General features: G+C 43.1%; 2 protein-coding genes across 4 annotated transcripts in view; one reads left to right on the forward strand and one right to left on the reverse strand.

Moving 5' to 3' along the window:
- The first annotated feature begins 1,394 nt into the window (after nt 1–1,394).
- On the forward strand, nt 1,395–9,973 carry LOC110505657 (cell division cycle 5-like protein). Of its 2 annotated transcripts, none has more exons than XM_021585030.2 (19): nt 1,395–1,611; nt 1,984–2,116; nt 2,228–2,389; nt 2,482–2,609; nt 3,252–3,351; nt 4,002–4,128; nt 4,210–4,301; nt 4,445–4,589; nt 4,715–4,909; nt 5,053–5,201; nt 5,736–5,904; nt 6,008–6,172; nt 6,264–6,344; nt 6,451–6,585; nt 6,665–6,769; nt 8,288–8,485; nt 8,592–8,654; nt 8,871–9,020; nt 9,110–9,973. In XM_021585030.2, exons 3-19 carry the CDS (start codon nt 2,310–2,312, stop codon nt 9,215–9,217), a joined length of 2,190 nt encoding a protein of 729 aa, XP_021440705.1. In that variant the 5' UTR covers nt 1,395–1,611; nt 1,984–2,116; nt 2,228–2,309; the 3' UTR covers nt 9,218–9,973. The 2 variants fall into 2 exon arrangements, with proteins under 2 accessions (XP_021440705.1, XP_021440702.1); XM_021585027.2 differs by having other exon boundaries at nt 1,984–2,087.
- A 378-nt stretch (nt 9,974–10,351) lies between these two features.
- Nucleotides 10,352–18,178, reverse strand: part of supt3h (SPT3 homolog, SAGA and STAGA complex component) — a 9,840-nt gene continuing 2,013 nt past the window's right edge. The window contains exons 5-13 of one of the 2 annotated variants that reach the window (XR_005039494.1): nt 17,896–17,989; nt 16,307–16,443; nt 16,111–16,186; nt 15,903–16,015; nt 11,404–11,508; nt 11,107–11,232; nt 10,938–11,030; nt 10,638–10,808; nt 10,352–10,551 (exon numbers count right to left, since the gene is read on the reverse strand). Coding sequence is in view for 1 of the 2 variants with exons in the window: in XM_036962412.1 (XP_036818307.1) it covers nt 10,767–10,808; nt 10,938–11,030; nt 11,107–11,232; nt 11,404–11,508; nt 15,903–16,015; nt 16,111–16,186; nt 16,307–16,443; nt 17,896–17,989 (786 nt within the window). In the remaining variant the exon portion in view is untranslated. Of the gene's footprint in view, nt 10,809–10,937; nt 11,031–11,106; nt 11,233–11,403; nt 11,509–15,902; nt 16,016–16,110; nt 16,187–16,306; nt 16,444–17,895; nt 17,990–18,178 lie in introns of both variants that reach the window. The other variant, XM_036962412.1, reaches the window with a different exon arrangement.

Below are 18,178 nucleotides of genomic sequence, written 5' to 3' on the forward strand. Positions count from 1 at the left end.
CAGTCCCTCCTGCAGCAAAGCAACCCCACAACATGATGCTGCCACCCCCGTGCTTCACGGTCTGAATGGTGTTCATCAGCTTGCAAACGCCTCCCCCTTTTTCCTCCAAACATAACGATGGTCATTATGGCCAAACAGTTCTATTTGTTTCATCAGACCAGAGGATATTAATCCAAAAAGTACAATCTTTGTCCCCATGTGCAGTTGCAAACTGTAGTCTGGGTATTTCAATACGCGTTTGGAGCAGTGGCTTCTTCCTTGCTGAGCGGTCTTTCAGGTTATGTCGATATAGGACTTGTTTTACTGTGGATATAGATACTTTTGCACCTGTTTCCTCCAGCATCTTCACAAGGTCCTTTGCTGTTGTTCTGGGATTGTGTTGCACTTTTCGCACCATAGTACTTTCATCTAGGAGACAGAACGCGCCTCTTTCCTGAGCGGTATGACGGCTGCGTGGTCCCGGTCCCATGGTGTTTATACTTGTGTACTATTATTTGTACAAATTAACATGATACCTTCAGGCATTTGGAAATTGCTCCCAAGGATGAACCAGACTTGTGGAGGTCTACAATTATTTTCTGAGGTCTTTGCTGATTTCTTTTGATTTTCCCATGATGTCAAGCAAAGAGGCACTGAGTTTGGCCTTGAAGTTAAGCCTTGAAACACATCCTCAGGTACACCTCCAATTGACTCAAATTATGTCAATTTGCCTATCAGATGCTTCTATTGCCATGACATAATTTTCTGGAATTTTCCAAGCTGTTCAAAGGCACAGTCAACCTAGTCTATGTAAACTTCTGACCCACTGGAATTGTGATACAGTGAAATATAAGTGAAATAACTGTAAACAATTGTTGGAAAAATTACTTGTCATGCACAAAGTAGATGTCCTAACCGACTTGCCAAAACTATAGTTTGTTAACAAGAAATGTGTGCAGTGGTTGAAAAACAAGTTTTCATGACTCCAACCTAAGTGTGTGTAAACTTCCGACTTCAACTGTTTTGTAGTCTTTACCTTCTTGCCTTTGTGCTGTTGTCTGTGCCAAATAATGTTTGTACCATGTTTTGTGCTGCCACCATGTTATTGTGCTACCATGTTATTGTCATGTGGTGTTGCTACTATGCTGTGTTGTCATGTGTTGCTGCCATGCTATGTTGTTGTCTTAGGTTTCTCTTTATGTTGTGTTGTGGTGTCTCTTGTCATGATGTGTTTTGTCCTGTATTTAAATTTTTAACCCCAGCCCCCGTCCCCTTTTTGGTAGGTCGTCAGTGTAAATAAGAATTTGTTCTTAATTGGCTTGCCTGACCTGCTTTTTTAATAATTACTAATTTGTTTGCATGTGAAACGACGGGCTATGGTCTATCTTGGTTAAGTTATAAAAATCTTTGACTATACTTTGCGCACTTCCGGTGGCCGCCATATTGATTTTTTTTGTGGATGTTGATAACACACGTTCTTAAATCGTTGTTCAATTTTATGTCCAACTTTTCGTATTATTGTTCTATTGTGGTATCTGGTTATTTATTTATAGTTACTACCTGAAGGGTAGCAACACAACAGCCAAGATGCCGCGTATCATGATCAAGGGGGGTGTATGGCGAAACACCGAGGTAAATTGGCGTAGCTAACGCTAATAACTTACGTCTGCTGCTAACTAGCTTCCAACTAATATACAACATTTTTAGTTAACTAAGTCAACTCCAGGTTAATGAACTACCATGTAAATGTATTCACTGAATTAGCTACTCGACACTGCATCACTTTAGCTAACATCATGCTGGTTAGTTAGCTAACCACATTAACGTTAGTCGTAATAGCTCACTAGCTGAACTTCAATGCAACGTTAGCTAGTTGACATTAATGTTAACTAGTAATATCTACTAGTTAACGCCGTCTTTAAATTATAGTTGTCTGCAGTTGAAACTGAATCAGTGAACAATTAATTAATCAATAAAATATTACATCCTCCCTCTTTCTCCCAGGATGAAATACTGAAGGCAGCGGTGATGAAATATGGGAAGAACCAGTGGTCTCGTATTGCCTCCCTGCTGCACCGCAAGTCTGCCAAACAATGCAAGGCCCGCTGGTGTGTGTGTGTGTGTCACGTTAAACCCGGTGTGTGTGGCATGCATGATAAGCTGAGCCTCAAAGGAGACTGAGTGGTTTTTGTGAGTGTGTGTGTGGATACAGTTCTGTTTGTATCTAATGTGCTGTTTTTGTGTGTAGGTATGAGTGGCTGGATCCCAGCATTAAGAAAACCGAGTGGTCCAGAGAAGAAGAGGAGAAGCTGCTCCATCTGGCCAAGCTTATGCCCACCCAGTGGAGGACCATTGCTCCTATCATAGGACGCACCGCTGCCCAGTGTCTGGAGCACTACGAGTTTCTACTGTAAGACCCACGCAAAAACAATTTCTCTCTGTGTTCAGAGAAGACCTCTTGGCATCCATGTTCTTATGCATTTTCTTGGTGTGTGTGTATAGAGACAAAGCAGCCCAGAGGGACAATGAGGAGGATACAGCTGATGATCCCAGGAAACTGAAGCCTGGAGAGATCGACCCCAACCCTGAAACCAAGCCCGCTAGGCCTGACCCTGTGGACATGGACGAAGGTTTATTTATTTATTATTTAACCAGATAGGCTAGTTGAGAACAAGTTCTCATTTGCAACTGCGACCTGGCCAAGATAAAGCAAAGCAGTTCGACACATACAACAACAGAGTTACACAAGGGACAAACAAACATACAATCAATGATACAGTAGAAAAATGATATACAGCATGTGCAAATGAGGTAGGATAAGAGAGGTAAGGCAATAAATAGGTCATGGTGGCAAAGTAATTACAATATAGCAATTAATCACTGGAATGGTAGGATGTGCAGAAGATGAATGTGCAAGTTGGGATACTGGGGTGCAAAGGAGCAAGATAAATAAATACAGTATTGGGATGAGGTAGATTAGATGGGCTATTTACAGATGAGCTATGTACAGGTGCAGTGATCTGTGAGCTGCTCTGACAGCTGGTGCTTAAAGCTAGTGAGGGAGGTAGGTAGGAGTCTCCAGCTTCAGAGATTTGTGCAGTTCGTTCCAGTCATTGGCAGCAGAGAACTGGAAGGAGAGGCGGCCAAAGGAACAATTGGTGCAATGCTTCTTCGGCTTGTTGCTGTTCAGTCAACTGTCATGGTTTATTAAAATTAAATAAATAAGACCAAACCAGCTATTCCTGACTCTGTCTGTTTGTGTGTGTGTATAGATGAGCTGGAGATGCTGTCTGAGGCCAGAGCTCGTCTGGCCAACACTCAGGGGAAGAAAGCCAAGAGGAAGGCCAGAGAGAAACAGCTGGAGGAGGCCAGGTATATACACAGGCACACCTTTTACACACCAGCACAAATTTGTGTTTCAAATAAGAGCTGTGTCATGTAAATACCACAAATGCAGGATTTGTGAACTGCATAACGTTCAGCATAAATTTCAGACCAGACATTTCTGAGTTTGCTCTCATAATGAGGGTACTCGATTAAGCTGGCCTGGTGCCTAGTGGGTGTAGTTTGCACCGGGTGAAAAGTGATTGCATTCATTTTGGAACTGGGCTGCCTCTAGGCGTGAGCCACTCGCCCAGTTCTGGCTGACGGCAGCGTTGTCTCAAAACAAAAGTGATGTAGGTTAAGCACGTGGAGTAATGAGTAGGATTCTGTTTTCACATGCAAAAGTGATTTATTTTGATAAAACTATTTTGCCTTCCCAATGAGAACTAGTTTGAAAATTAAAATGTTTATTTGATGGAATAGAGATATGTTTCTATTCTGCCTTGTTGACAACAGGACCGAGTGGCGCAGATTACTGTTCAATTTGAGCAGGGCGTGTGTGCATCACCGGTTTTGCACGTTCATAGCCCGTTGCAACCCGGTCCATCTTAATCGAATCCCCTCAATGCCTACCACCAAATCAAGAAAACGTTCAACCCTGACAAACATACACGCCCTCTCTTTCTCCTCACTCCCAGACGACTGGCTGCTCTACAGAAGCGCAGGGAGTTGAGGGCAGCAGGCATCGACGCTCAGAAGAAGAGGAAGAAGAAGAGAGGAGTGGACTACAATGCTGAGATTCCCTTTGAGAAGAAACCTTCTCAGGTAACACATTACACACACATACATCGTGTGTGTGTGACGTGTGTATTATTGGGGCTAAGTGTTAATATATTATGATTCTAGGGTTTCTATGACACCAGCATGGAGCTCTATGAAGGTCTGGAACCAAACTTCAAACGCCTGAGACAACAACACCTGGACGGAGAGCTACGCAAGTCAGTCACACACACACACACACACACCCATCTTGTCGAATGCCACTAGTATGATCTGATTGGGCCATTTATAGATGGGATAATTTGACAGTTTGAATGTGAGGAGGAGAGAGCTGTGTGTGCCTGACTTTGTGTGTCCTCAGTGAGAAGGAGGAGAGGGAGAGGAAGAGGGATAGACAGAAGATCAAGAAGAAGAAGGAAAGTGATCTTCCGTCAGCCATCCTCCAGACCAGCGGAGTAGCAGAGTTCACCAAGAAACGCAGCAAACTGGTGCTGCCTGCACCACAGGTAACAACGCTATGACTGTGTGTGTGTGTGTGCGCGCATCTCTGATGCATAGCTACGGGAAGTAGTGAAGTTTTGTCAGGCCAGGGAAGTTTGACTGCGTGTCTGATGTTGTCTGGCGTGTGTAGATCTCTGATGCGGAGCTGGAGGAGGTGGTTAAGCTGGGTCAGGCCAGTGAAGTGGCTCGTCAGACCGCTGAGGAATCTGGGATCACTAACTCCGCCTCCTCAGCCCTACTGTCAGAATACAGCCTTTCCAACAGCGCCATGACAACTGGGCTACGCACCCCCAAGACCCCTGCCGCGCAGGACAAGATACTACAGGTACACCCAGTCACTCTCCCTTTTTCTCTGTCTCAGGGTATATGAGGAAAGCTGTCCACGGTACATATTATCATACAATGTAAATTATAACATAAAATGAATGCCAATACAATACCTCTGACAACATCTCTCTCTCTCTCCAGGAGGCCCAGAACCTGATGGCTCTAACTAACGTAGACACTCCTCTGAAAGGAGGTCTGAACACTCCTCTCCACCAGAGTGACTTCTCAGGAGTCACACCCCAAAGACAGGCAGTACAGACACCAAATACTGTACTGACCACACCTTTCAGGTACACACACACGCCATTCACACACACGCCAGCCGCATACCACCTTGCATCCCACTGGTGGCTTGCCTCTGAAGCTAAGCAGGGTTGGTCCTGGTCTGTCCCTGGATGTTGGAGGGCCAGTAGGAGGCACTCTTTCCTCTGGTCTAAAAAAAATATCTCAATGCTCCAGGGCAGTGATATGGGACATTGCCTTGTGTAGGGTGCTGTCTTTTGGATGGGACGTTAAACTCGTGTCCTGACTCCCTGTGGTCACTAAAGATTCCATGGCACTTATCACAAGAGTCGGGTTGTTAACCCTGGTGTCTTGGCTAAATTCCCAATCTAGCCCTCATATCTTCATGGCCACCTAATCATCCCCAGCCTCCAATTGGTTCATTCATCCCCCCTTCTCTCCCCTGTAACTATTCCCCAGGTCGTTGCTGTAAATGAGAATGTGTTCACTCAATTTGCCTAGTACAATAAATAAACATGCAAGCCATTCTCCCACACACCTAATTCTGTACTGACTAGTGACACACACTATTGCTGTTGTAGAACCCCGGGTCCAGGGTCTGAGGGCGGTATGACCCCCCAGGGAGCGTTAACCCCTAAAGGACCGGGTACTGTGACCCCCGGAGTAACCCCTGGGCGCACCCCTCTACGAGACAAACTCAACATCAATAGTGAGGAACAACTAGCAGACCCTGCCTACGCTAGACATCTGGTAACACAAACTACTATTGAAATGGCTACTGTTTAGAATTTGTTTTTGTGTGTATAACTTTATTTTGTGTGTGTGTAACTTTATTTTGTGTGTATGTGCGTAGCAACGAGAGTCGAGGGAGCAGCTGAAGCTGGGTCTGATGTCGCTGCCGATCCCCAAGAACGACTTTGAGATCGTTCTACCAGAAAACGCAGAGACTGAACTGGAGGAAATGGAGACTGAGACCGGATACATGGAGGACGCCTCAGAGATAGAGCTACGCAATCAGGTAACACTCAGTCACACAGACCCACATGCATACAACTCATATAAAGCTCTACTCTTGACTATCCCCTTTTGTAACCGTGTGTGTGTTTCAGGCTGCCCGGGATGCAGAGCAGGAGAAAGAGCTGAAGCTGAGACACACTGCTGTACAGAGGATTCTACCCAGACCATCAGAGGTAAGCACACACAGTGTGACTCTCTCACACACAAGAGTTCAAGTGCTGCATCACCTCCCCTTCCCGGCTACAGCATTAGTGACAAAACTAATGAAAAATTGTGTAGGTGAATGAGTCTATCCTGCGTCCGTTGGGAACAGATCCTCTGTCAGAACTGCAGCAGGCTGAGGAGATTATCAAGAAGGAGATGATCACTATGCTGCACTTTGACTGTCTACACCACCCACCAGCCAACCAACAGGTAGGTGTATACACATACATAAACACACACAGGGCTGCGTTTGGAGCAGAACTAAAGTGCTTTGTTTATCCAACCACAGCGCAGCAAACAACGAGGGCCTGCCTCCACCTCCAACAACGCAGAACACATCGCCCACCTGGACAGACACCCCTACAAGCCAATCAGCAATGAGGAGCTGGCACATGTAAAACACACACACACACACCCCTACTAGCCATTGTTTCCCAAGATTTAATGTAGATCAGTGTTTCCCAACCTGTTTCCCCTGTAATGTCATGGTCTCCATCTGCTGTGTTTTAGTATGCCTCAATCCTAAAATGAATAGGAAAACTGTCTAAAAAATAGGAAAGCTGGACACTGTCTAGATGGAGTGTTAGGGATGGGTACGGTTAATCGAATATCCGAACGGACGTTAGTATTGGCTTACTTTTTTAGGCCTTTTTAAAACAATGAAAAAGCTTTGTCTAAATTACATTTTAAATTATCCTTGTGATATTGTTACCTACAAGGATATACCATGACATTTGAAATTCTTAATATAATGAAACCACTAACTTATGAATGTATACTGAACAAAAATATAAACGCAACATGCAACAATTTAAAAGATTATACTGAGTTACAGTTCATATAAGGAAATCGGTCAATTGAAATAAATACATTTGGCCCCGACTCTGGATTTCACATGACTGGGAATACAGATATGCATCTGTTAGTCACAGATACCTTAAGGGGAAAAAAGGTAGGGGTGTGACTCAGAAAACCGGTCAGTATCTGGTGTGCACCAAATTTGAGAGAAATAAAGCTTTTTGTGCATATGGGATGTTTAATTTCAGCTCATGAAACATTGGACCAACACTTGACATGTTGTTTTTATATTTTTGTTATCAATGTAGTTTTTATAATGGTGCATTGAGTTACAGCTGCCCATTTGGCCCTCCAGTCTGCCCAGACATCAGTATGCTGTTTTTCCCACTTCAAATGGCAATTACAGGCGTCAACATAATGGAGTTTCTACAAATCAGATTTGATTAGTCACATGCGCTGAATACAACAGTTGTAGACCTTACAGTGAAACGCTTACTTACGAGTCCCTAACCAACAATGCAGTTTAAAAAAATACAGATAAGAAATAAAAGTAACAAGTAATTAAAGAGCAGCAGTAAAATAACAAACTATATACATGGGGTTACCGGTACAGAGTCAATGTGCGGGAGCACCGTTTAGTTGAGGTAATATGTACATGTAGGTAGAGTTACAAGACCTGAGATCAATGCAAAATACTCACCAGAAAACATTGTTGGATCAGAATCAGTTCTAAAATCATAACTTTCTTTCACTGTTGCTGTTTGCCAAAACTATACAGAGAAAACCAGTCTGCATTTTACCTCTGCTATGTGCATTTTTTGTCATTTTGATTGGTCAAGAGAGTAAAAATGAATAGGATTTCCACTATGGTCCATGCTATCTGGGATCCTAGAGACCGTCCCTACCCCATTGAAGTTGAAATTTAAAATGGTAAGGGTTATGGTTGGGTTTAGGGTAGGGACATCCCAAGGTCCTCGGATTGCATTGACCTTTCAACTATCCAGATACACGTTTAAAAATAAAAAATCCCTACAGAGTAGAGTAACTTTGTCCACGCAATGTGGACATTTGTGTGAGATGTGTAAATAATAGTGTGTGTGACTTCTCCGCTCAGGCCAGTGAGTTGCTGAGCCAGGAGATGGAGGTGGTGAGGGCAGGTATGGGTCACGGGGACCTGTCCATGGAGGCCTACAGCCAGGTGTGGGAGGAGTGTTACGGCCAGGTGCTGTACCTCTCCGCCCAGAGCCGCTACACCAGGGCCAACCTGGCCTCCAAGAAGGACCGCATAGACTCCCTGGAGAAGAAATTAGAGGTGAGACCACATACACACGCTATCATGTCCCTTTTTACACTAGAAGCTGCTGGGCCGTAGGTAACTCATGATGTATACCACATGTTTATGATGTGTGTATTCCTAGATCAACCGAGGCCACATGACGTGTGAGGCCCGTCGCGCTGCTCGTCTGGAGCGTCGTCTCAAGGTGACTAAACACTTACCTATACTCTTTCTGTATGTCTCTCAAACTGTTTCTAGACGGTACCATTGCTGTGCTGTAGGCCTACTGAAGCAGCATGGTGAACTGTGGGAGCAGTGATATGTGTGTAGGTGTTACTAGGAGGGTACCAGTCCCGTGCTGTAGGTCTACTGAAGCAGCATGGTGAACTGTGGGAGCAGTGATATGTCTGTATGTGTGTAGGTGTTACTAGGAGGGTACCAGTCCCGTGCTGTAGGTCTACTGAAGCAGCATGGTGAACTGTGGGAGCAGGTTGAGCAGGCAGCTACGGAGCTCCACACCTTCACTGAGCTGAAGAAACAAGAAGACACAGCGATACCCCGCAGACAAGAGGTACACATACTTTCACACACCCTGCCATATCACACAAACAGCTGACAAAAACTGCAGCCTGTGTTTATTGGACTTCATTTTCTCTTTAGGCTCTAAGGGAGGACGTGGAGAGACAGCAGGAGAGAGAAAAGGAGCTTCAGCAGAGATATGGAGACTTGCTGCTGGAGAAAGAAGCTCTGCTGTCTGCTAAATACTAACACACCCCTACTAGAAACCCCATATATGCTTTCTATACACACACACACACACACACACACACACACACACATAAATCACTAACACATATTATAAAAACATGTTAAGCAAATGCACACATACTGGAGAAAGTGTCTGCTCAAACACAGGATCATAGCAACCCTCGTCTTGCCCTCTAATTGTGTGTTGATAGGTAAACATATTTACAAGTGAATGATCTATTGGAGTTCTGCCTCTTCATGTCATATTGATGTCATGGTCCAGTGCTTAGAGCATGCCTAGTGTTGGTCTTTCCTCTGGTGAATCAGTGTCTTTTCAAATTATCAATACAAATCTGATTTCTCCCTAAGACCTGTTTGCTATATGTGGTGTTTGTCTGGCCCTAGGATTTTCTACCTGCAGCAAACCTAGTGGATAATGCTGGAAATACCAGGAAAAGCAAAGTGCCTCTCAAAGCATGGCCTATGAAATGTATAGAGGAACTTGTTCTTAGCAGTGTTGTCAGGGCTATTGGATGATAATCTGTTTTCCTACAGTTCACATAAGTGTTGGAAGATGCCCTATTGACAGAAAGCTAACTTTCCATCCAATTGCTGAGATTTTCATGCAAATATTCTGGAATCAGCACATTTTTCCCACCAGTGGTGTTTCCTCCAAATGGACTTGTTGCAGATTTTTTTTAAATAGTGCTTGATGACACAATGTACTTTTTTATTTAAGTTTTCATGTACAGAATAAAAATCTAAATTTAAATGTTTCCATTGCATTTAACTCTACTGATAGTTTTGTCAAACTGTTGCATTAAATACCAAATGTACCTACTCTGGTCTTGACACGTGCTCTAGCCAACATGAGATTGTTGTGGATAAGAGCGAGAATATTTTAATTTGTGAAACGGCAGTCAAGCATCGATCACGTCACCAGAATAAGACCCTCAATATTTATTGGAATGGAGCATCAAGATCACTGCACGGTTTTCCAAGTCGTAGTGGGAGGACCACACACCATGTTCACATGACTTCGATATGGTTTTAATATTTGCCACCATATCTCGCATAATTCATTGTACTGAGAAAAAGATCCCACCATGTCGAACGAACAAATTGTCGGCATTTATGAAAGACCTTATTTCCATCACGGCTGTCATGAAGATTATTTTTATTCAGTATGGCATAAAACTGGATGGAAATGTGGTTAGTGTTGAATAACTGAGTCAGTCTAATCAAATAGCTTTATTAAAGACTACTTTTTATATAAACCAAGGATGCATAATCAATGTGAGTGAATGTGGACAAAAAAAATGAACCGGACACTAAGGCTGCGTTTACAAAGGCAGCCCAATTGATTTTTTTTCACTAATTGGTCTTCTAACCAACCAGATCTGGAAAAAATATCTGAATTGGGCTGCCTGTGTAAACGCAGAGTAAGTGATACATCATGACATGAAGATGTCTGGACATTAACAGAAATATATAACTTCCTGTCTTTATGGTAAGAATCTCAAATCATAAAAAAACATTTATCTTCTGTCGAACCATTTCTCTTCTGCCTTTAGCAGGCCAGGAACGCCATCCCATTCCCCCTATTAGCACTCTGGAAGAGGAGAGAGGGACTGTGTTTGTTATATTGATTACTTCCAACCAGTTGTTTTGTGAGAGGACAGTACTACAGTGCATATAGGAAGTTAGGGAGGGAAGAGGAATGAAAGGGAGATGAGTGTACCGTGTGTCTGTAACTGTAGCGTCTGATGGCCTCTCTGATGTGGCAGGGCTGAATGGCTCCACTGGGAGGCTCCACACCACTCACTGCTGAACTCTGAAACAAACACACCTTAACACATGGTATACACACACACAAGCTGTGCAACACAAAAAAAACTATCTTAACAGACCTTCTTGCGTTTCCTTTGCCTGGTTTTACTGTCCAATCCCAAGCCTCCATTCGAGGGCTTAGAGGAGTGGGATGAGCCAGGAGTGGAGGGGGGCGTGGTCTCTGGAGATTCTGGATCTCTCTTTACCTGAGAGAGAGAGGTGGGGAAGAGAGAGAGAAGTGGGGAAGGGAGAGAGGGGGAAGGTAGAGAGGTGGAAGGGAGAGAACACGTTTTAAATGAGCGGCCAGTAGGAATAGCAAGTTAGCTAGCTGCTACTCCTGTTAGCTGGCTAACAGAGGGGTGTGTGTTTTTACTTACCTCTATATTGCTGTGGTAGTGTATGAAGCTGGCAGACACAACATGGCTGAAGGGATCTGTCTTTGGAGTCATATCCTGTTTCACTAACAGAGACAGATCTACCAGCTAGAGAGAGAAAGAGAGGGAGTGAATATTGTAATCCAAACAGAGCAATGATACACATAAAAAATACTACAGTTTACTATAGAACACTATAGTACCTACTATAGAATTATGCAGTAAACTGTAGTATACTGTAGAATCCCATACTCCACACTGTAGTATCTCTCGATCATTTAGTACTTACTATAGAATGTTCTAGTATACTGTACTATACTACACATTGTAGTATCCCTCGCTTGTTTAGTGGTTACTTTAATATGATGTATTATACTGTAGAATACTTTACTACACACTGTAGTATCAAATACAATTTTATTTGTCACATGCACCGAATACAACAATTCTAGACCTTACCGTGAAATGCTAACTTACTCTGCATTGTTGGTTAAGAGCTTGTAAAAAAATATTTACTAAATAAACTAAAGTAACACAATAACAAGGCTATATACAAAAAATAAACTAAACTAAAGTAAAAAAAATAAATAACAACGAGGCAATATACAAGGGGTACAGAGTCAATGTGCAGGGGTACAGGTTAGTCGAGGTAATATGTACATGTAGGTAGAGATAAAGTGACTATGCATAGATAATAAACAGAGACTAGCAGCAGCGTACAAATGAGGGTCAATGCAAATAGTCCAAATAGGATTTTGATGAACTGTTCAAGAGTCTTATGGCTTGGGGGTAGAAGCTGTTACGGAGCCTTTTGGACCTAGACTTAGTGCTCCAGTACTGCTTGCCATGCGGTAGCAGTGAGAACAGTCTATGACTTGGATGGCTGGAGTCTTGACAATTTTTAGGGGCTTTCTCTGACACCTTCGATTGTGTCGTGCTTACTATATAATTTTGTAGTATACTGTGTAGAATAATATACATCACACTGTAGTATCCCTCGATCAAGTAGTGCTGACTAGATTTTTTTAATCAATTGGACTTCTAGCTAGGTTTACGGGTAGCTGTTAGCTTTGTCAACTTTGTTTTTATTTTAACGTGCTGTCCTTGGGGACCTCATGGCAGGGATTTCCTCTGAGGTTCCCCCTCGATCGTGTAGTGCTTACTAAACTCAGGAAGAAAAAAAAAGAAACGTCCGTTTTTCAGGACCCTGTCTTTCAAAGATAATTCGTAAAAATCCAAATAACTTCACAGATCTTCATTGTAAAGGGTTTAAACACTGTTTCCCATGCTTGTTTAATGAACCATAAACAATTAATGAACATGCACCTGTGGAACGGTCATTAAGACACTAACAGCTTACAGACGGTAGGCAATTAAGGCCACAGTTATGAAAACTTAGAGGACACTAAAGAGGCCTTTGTACTGACTCTGAAAAACACCAAAAGAAAGATTCACAGGGTCCCTGCTCATCTGCGTGAATGTGCCTTAGGCATGCTGCAAGGAGGCATGAGGTACTGCAGATGTGGCCAGAGCAATACATTGCAATGTCCGTACTGTGAGATGCCTAAGACAGCGCTACAGGGGGACAGGACGGACAGTTGATCGTCCTTGCAGTGGCAGACCACGTGTAACAACACCTGCACAGGAACATCACGAACATCACACCTGCGGGACAGGTACAGGATGGCAACAACAATTGCCCAAGCTAAACCAGAAACGCACAATCCCTCCATCAGTGCTCAGACTGTCCACAATAGGCTGAGAGCGGCTGGACTGAGGGCTTTTTAGGCCTGTTGTAAGGCAGGTCCTCACCAGACATCACCGGCAACAACGTCGCCTATGGGCACAAACCCACCGTCGCTGGACCAGACATGACTGGCAAAAACTCCTCTTCACTGACGAGTCACGGTTTTGTCTCACCAGGGGTGATGGTCAGATTTGCGTGTATCGTCGAAGGAATGAGTGTTACACCGAGGCCTGTAACTCTGGAGCGGGATCGATTTGGAGGTAGATGGTCCGTCATGGTCTGGGGCTATATATCACAGCATCATCGGACTGAGCTTGTAGTCATTGCAGGCAATCTCAATGCTGTGCGTTACAGAGAAGACATTCTCCTCCCTCATGTGGTACCCTTCCTGCAGGCTCATCCTGACGTGACCCTCCAGCATGACAATGCCACCAGCCATACTGCTCGTTCTGTGCATGATTTCCTGCAAGACAGGAATGTCAGTGTTCGTTCTGCCATGGCCAGTGAAGAGCCCAGATCTCAATCCCATTGAGCACGTCTGGGATCTGTTGGATCGGAGGGTGAGGGCTAGGGCCATTCCCCCCAGAAATGTCTGGGAACTTGCAGGTGCCTTGGTGGAAGAGTAGGGTAACATCTCACAGCAAGAACTTGCAAATCTGGTGCAGTCCATGAGGAGGAGACGCACTGCAGTACTTAATGCAGCTGGTGGCCACACCAAAAACGGACTGTTACTTTTGATTTTGACCCCCCCTTTGTTCAGGGACACATTATTCAATTTCTGTTAGTCACATGTCTGTGGAACTTGTTCAGTTTATGTCTCAGTTGTTGAATCTTATGTTCATACAAATATTCACACATGTTAAATTTGCTGAAAATAAACACAGTTGACAGTGTAAGGACGTTTCTTTTTTTGCTGAGATTATATAAATGTGTAGTATAGTGTAGAATACTATACTCCAAACTGTAGTATCCCTTGATTGATTGATTTTATTTGTTTTATTATGTCTAAAAACATAATTCCACTTTGACATTATGAGATATTGTGTGTAGGCCAGTGACACAACTAAGTGTGGAAAACGTCAAGCGGTGTGAATACTTTCTGAAGGCACTGTGGGACTCCAGAAAGTCACAGATTCTAAAGGGAAAGCCAGTCACGTCGTGGACATTGACGCCTTCCTCCTGGACAAGCTAACCTATTTCGCCTGCTTTGAGGAAAACACAGAGCCGCAGAGGCGGGCCATCCGCCTCCAACAAGGAGTGTGAGCTATCCGCCTTCAACAAGGAGTGTGAGCTATCCGCCTTCAACAAGGAGTGTGAGCTATCCGCCTCCAACAAAGAGTGTGAGCTATCCGCCTCCAACAAAGAGTGTGAGCTATCCGCCTCCAACAAAGAGTGTGAGCTATCCGCCTCCAACAAAGAGTGTGAGCTATCCGCCTCCAACAAAGAGTGTGAGCTATCCGCCTCCAACAAAGAGTGTGAGCTATCCGCCTCCAACAAAGAGTGTGAGCTATCCGCCTCCAACAAAGAGTGTGAGCTATCCGCCTCCAACAAAGAGTGTGAGCTATCCGCCTCCAACAAAGAGTGTGAGCTATCCGCCTCCAACAAAGAGTGTGAGCTATCCGCCTCCAACAAAGAGTGTGAGCTATCCGCCTCCAACAAAGAGTGTGAGCTATCCGCCTCCAACAAAGAGTGTGAGCTATCCGCCTCCAACAAAGAGTGTGAGCTATCCGCCTCCAACAAAGAGTGTGAGCTATCCGCCTCCAACAAAGAGTTCTCGATAAACCTCGCAAGGCTGCCGCCCCAGACGGCATCCCAAACTGCGTCCTTCGGGCATGTGCAGACCAGCTGGCTGGAGTGTTTCCGGAAATATTCAATCTCTCCCTATCCCAGTCTGTTGTCCCCACTTGCTGTGGACCAGTAACCTTTGATTTGATTTGTCCACAAAAATATTACAGTGAATACTAGTATGCAGCAGTAAAGTCAGCAATAACACAAGTAAATACTACAGTACACTAGTCATGTCCGCACAAACACTCGTGAATACTATAGTATTCTAAAGTTATGTCTGCAACAACACTACAGTGAATCATATAGTGTTCTACAATCATGTCTGCAAAAACACTACAGTGAATACTTTAGTATACTACAGTTATGTCCGCAAAAGACACAATACAGTGAATACTATAGTATACTACAGTAATTTACACAAAAACCCTACAGTGAATATTATAGTATACTACAGTCATGTCTGCAAAAACACTACAGTGAATAAATACTACAGTAAAGTCGGGGTGAATACTATAGTATACTACAGTTGTCTGCAAAAGAAACACTACAGTTAATACTACAGTAAAGTCTGCAAAAAAACTACAGGTGAATACTATGGTATACTACAGTCATGTCCACAAAATAAACACTACAGTGAAAATGATAGTATATATATTACAGTCGTGTCTGTAAAAGAAATGACACTAAATTCTACAGTATACTACATTCATGTCTGCAAAAACACGACATTAAATACTATAGTATACTAGAGAAACACTACAGCGAATACTACATCCTTAAAAAACACTACAGTGAATACTACAGCCTTAAAAACACTACAGCGAATACTACATCCTTAAAAAACACTAAAGTGAATACTACAGCCTTAAAAACACTACAATGAATACTACAGTAAAGTCCGCAGTATTTTCATTTATTGTGGGAGACTTAGTTCTTTAACTAGCAGTGGTCTGGTAGACACACATACCTGAGCGGTGGTCTCATAAGCCAGATAGGACAGGATCTCCATGGCAACAGTGTTGGGCTTCACCTCCAGACTGCTGCAGTCCAGCCAGTCTCGGAACTTAGATGCCTTCTTAGCTACACACACACACACACACACACACACACACACACACACAATCTATCAGAGACTGAGTTAAGGGTTAAATGTTGGGAGAAGAAATGTTACTCACCAAAGCTGAGCTGCCGACTCTCACAGAACTCACTGTACTGAGCACTGTCCATCCCCCTGGTCTGTCTTTCCAACCTCTACAGAGAGGAGAGGTAATGAGAGAGTGTGGAGAGAGGAGTTAATACTCACCGAGGGGAGCTGCTACCCAGATACCACTTTAACACACTGTGTATGTGTGTCTGTTTGTGTGTTCTGACCTCCAGTCGTTCCAGTTTGACGTCATCTACTTCCTGGTTGTCAGACAGGGACAGGAACTCTCCCGTCTGGTCCACCCAGGACAAGAAGTCTCCTGCTAGCCGCTGGCGCTTGTTACTCCCGGCAACAACCCACCTATCTATCAGTGTGTGAGTGAGAGATAGATAGAGAGGGGACAATGTTAGCCCTTCAAGCTAAAGTCTAGGAGTACTGGAAGCTAACAAGTCTTCAGGCAGGGTTAAAAGCAGGGTTAAAGTTATCCATCACTGGGACAGATTTCCATTAAATGGATTCTGAAGAGGTCATTTTTTGTGTGTTCTACAAAATATGTTCTCAAATATGACATTTTCTCTGTTAAGCTGTGTGCACTGAACTGACATGCACGATTGTTGATGACACGCTGATATTCAGATGAAGGAAATGACATAGTCTATAATGTGCACCACAGCAGTGTTCAACTCAGAGTGGTGTAGCCAGCCTACTGTAGCTGCTGGCAAAATAATTCAAAGCCTATACTTTATCAGTCAGGATGGAACTTTTCAGTGCTACTATTTTTGCTATTTAATGTTGTTTTTAAAACAAAATCAGACAACCCCATAGAAGAATAGCTTACATAGTTGGCTTATTGTTGTGTTCTTTGCCAGAAAAATATTAATCTCGAGGCACATTCAAGGAAATGTAACATTATTCTGACAAGCAGTCAATGCACAACCATTCTTAATGCAATCGCGGGAAAATATTTTTTAAAGCAGTTTGGCCTTAAAAAAAAAACAACTAAAAAAAATGATATGGGATCCGAGTTCTACATTGCTACCACGTTAATTTCTCTACTCCTTCAATTGTGCGTGGCATTCTTTTACAAATGCAGCTTCAAGCTTGGTTTTAGGCACAGCTGCACAACAGAGCTCTTAAAGGGGCAATGTCATCTTAAAAGAGCAAACAGAAACAAACAAAAAAAGATTATTTTTCGAGTAAATAAAAACGAAGAATTATTTATATATTTATAATAAAATAATAATAATTAATAATAGCAATCAGGATGTTGTGTCCAATGGGGTAAATGCAGATGGACCAACCCCATGCTTCAGCCTATGTACATTTTATAGCAACTATGCTTCATCAGTTGGGCTACAGGTGATAATGCGTATTGCTAATAGCACATATGATAATATAGGCCATGCATAGGCTATATGCCTGGTCCAATATAATTTTAACAACATTTTTACCAATATGTTTTTGGGCCCACTTCTGGAGGTGGAAATTATATTTTAGATGGTGTCAGCATCGTTTTATTTTCATTAATTTGAAAGTAGAATGTCCTTTTAAAAAGTCACCAGAACTGAGTTTCTCAGTCCTTTTACATAACATTTTTCCAGGGAGGTCCCCAGACCTCCTAAGCAAAGGGAACTGAAATTGGTCAAACGTGCAGTTTAATACATATACAACATGATCCTCTTTCCTTAACAGTATGGTGGTCACAACCTTTTTACATGAAAGGGGAGGATAACTTGGCCCCAGACAATAGATCTGAGATCGACTTAAGTTTCAGTCATGGGACTTTTTTTTGCTTTACATGTACTGTGTCAAGTACCTGACTCCAGTGGTTCCTCATCTTCAATGGTTTTCAGCACTTTAGACTTGTAGTCTCTGAACTGTAGATACCTTAACAACCTCCTCACCTTCTTCTGTAGGGAGAGAGAGAGAAGATGAAGAGAAAAATGAGAGAGAAAAAATGACGTAGTTTAAAATAATACTACAAGCCTCCGGTTTTCTAGTTAACGCCAGTCAGCTGAAATCAGTACTTCACAGGTATTGCAGGCAGAAAATAGTGTGAGTGTATGGTGTGTCTGTGTATGGTGTATGTAGCTGGTGTG

Source organism: Oncorhynchus mykiss, chromosome 25 (genome assembly GCF_013265735.2).
Source record: "Oncorhynchus mykiss isolate Arlee chromosome 25, USDA_OmykA_1.1, whole genome shotgun sequence".
Classification (NCBI taxonomy): domain Eukaryota; kingdom Metazoa; phylum Chordata; class Actinopteri; order Salmoniformes; family Salmonidae; genus Oncorhynchus; species Oncorhynchus mykiss.

Bases quoted from the DNA above. Each gene is read 5' to 3' on its own strand.
- LOC110505657 (XM_021585027.2), top strand. From the start codon at position 1,567: ATGCCGCGTATCATGATCAAGGGGGGTGTATGGCGAAACACCGAG. The intron at 2,390-2,481 runs GTAAGACCCACG...GTGTGTGTATAG, and splicing joins GAGCACTACGAGTTTCTACT to AGACAAAGCAGCCCAGAGGG. The intron at 9,021-9,109 runs GTACACATACTT...TTTTCTCTTTAG, and splicing joins CGATACCCCGCAGACAAGAG to GCTCTAAGGGAGGACGTGGA.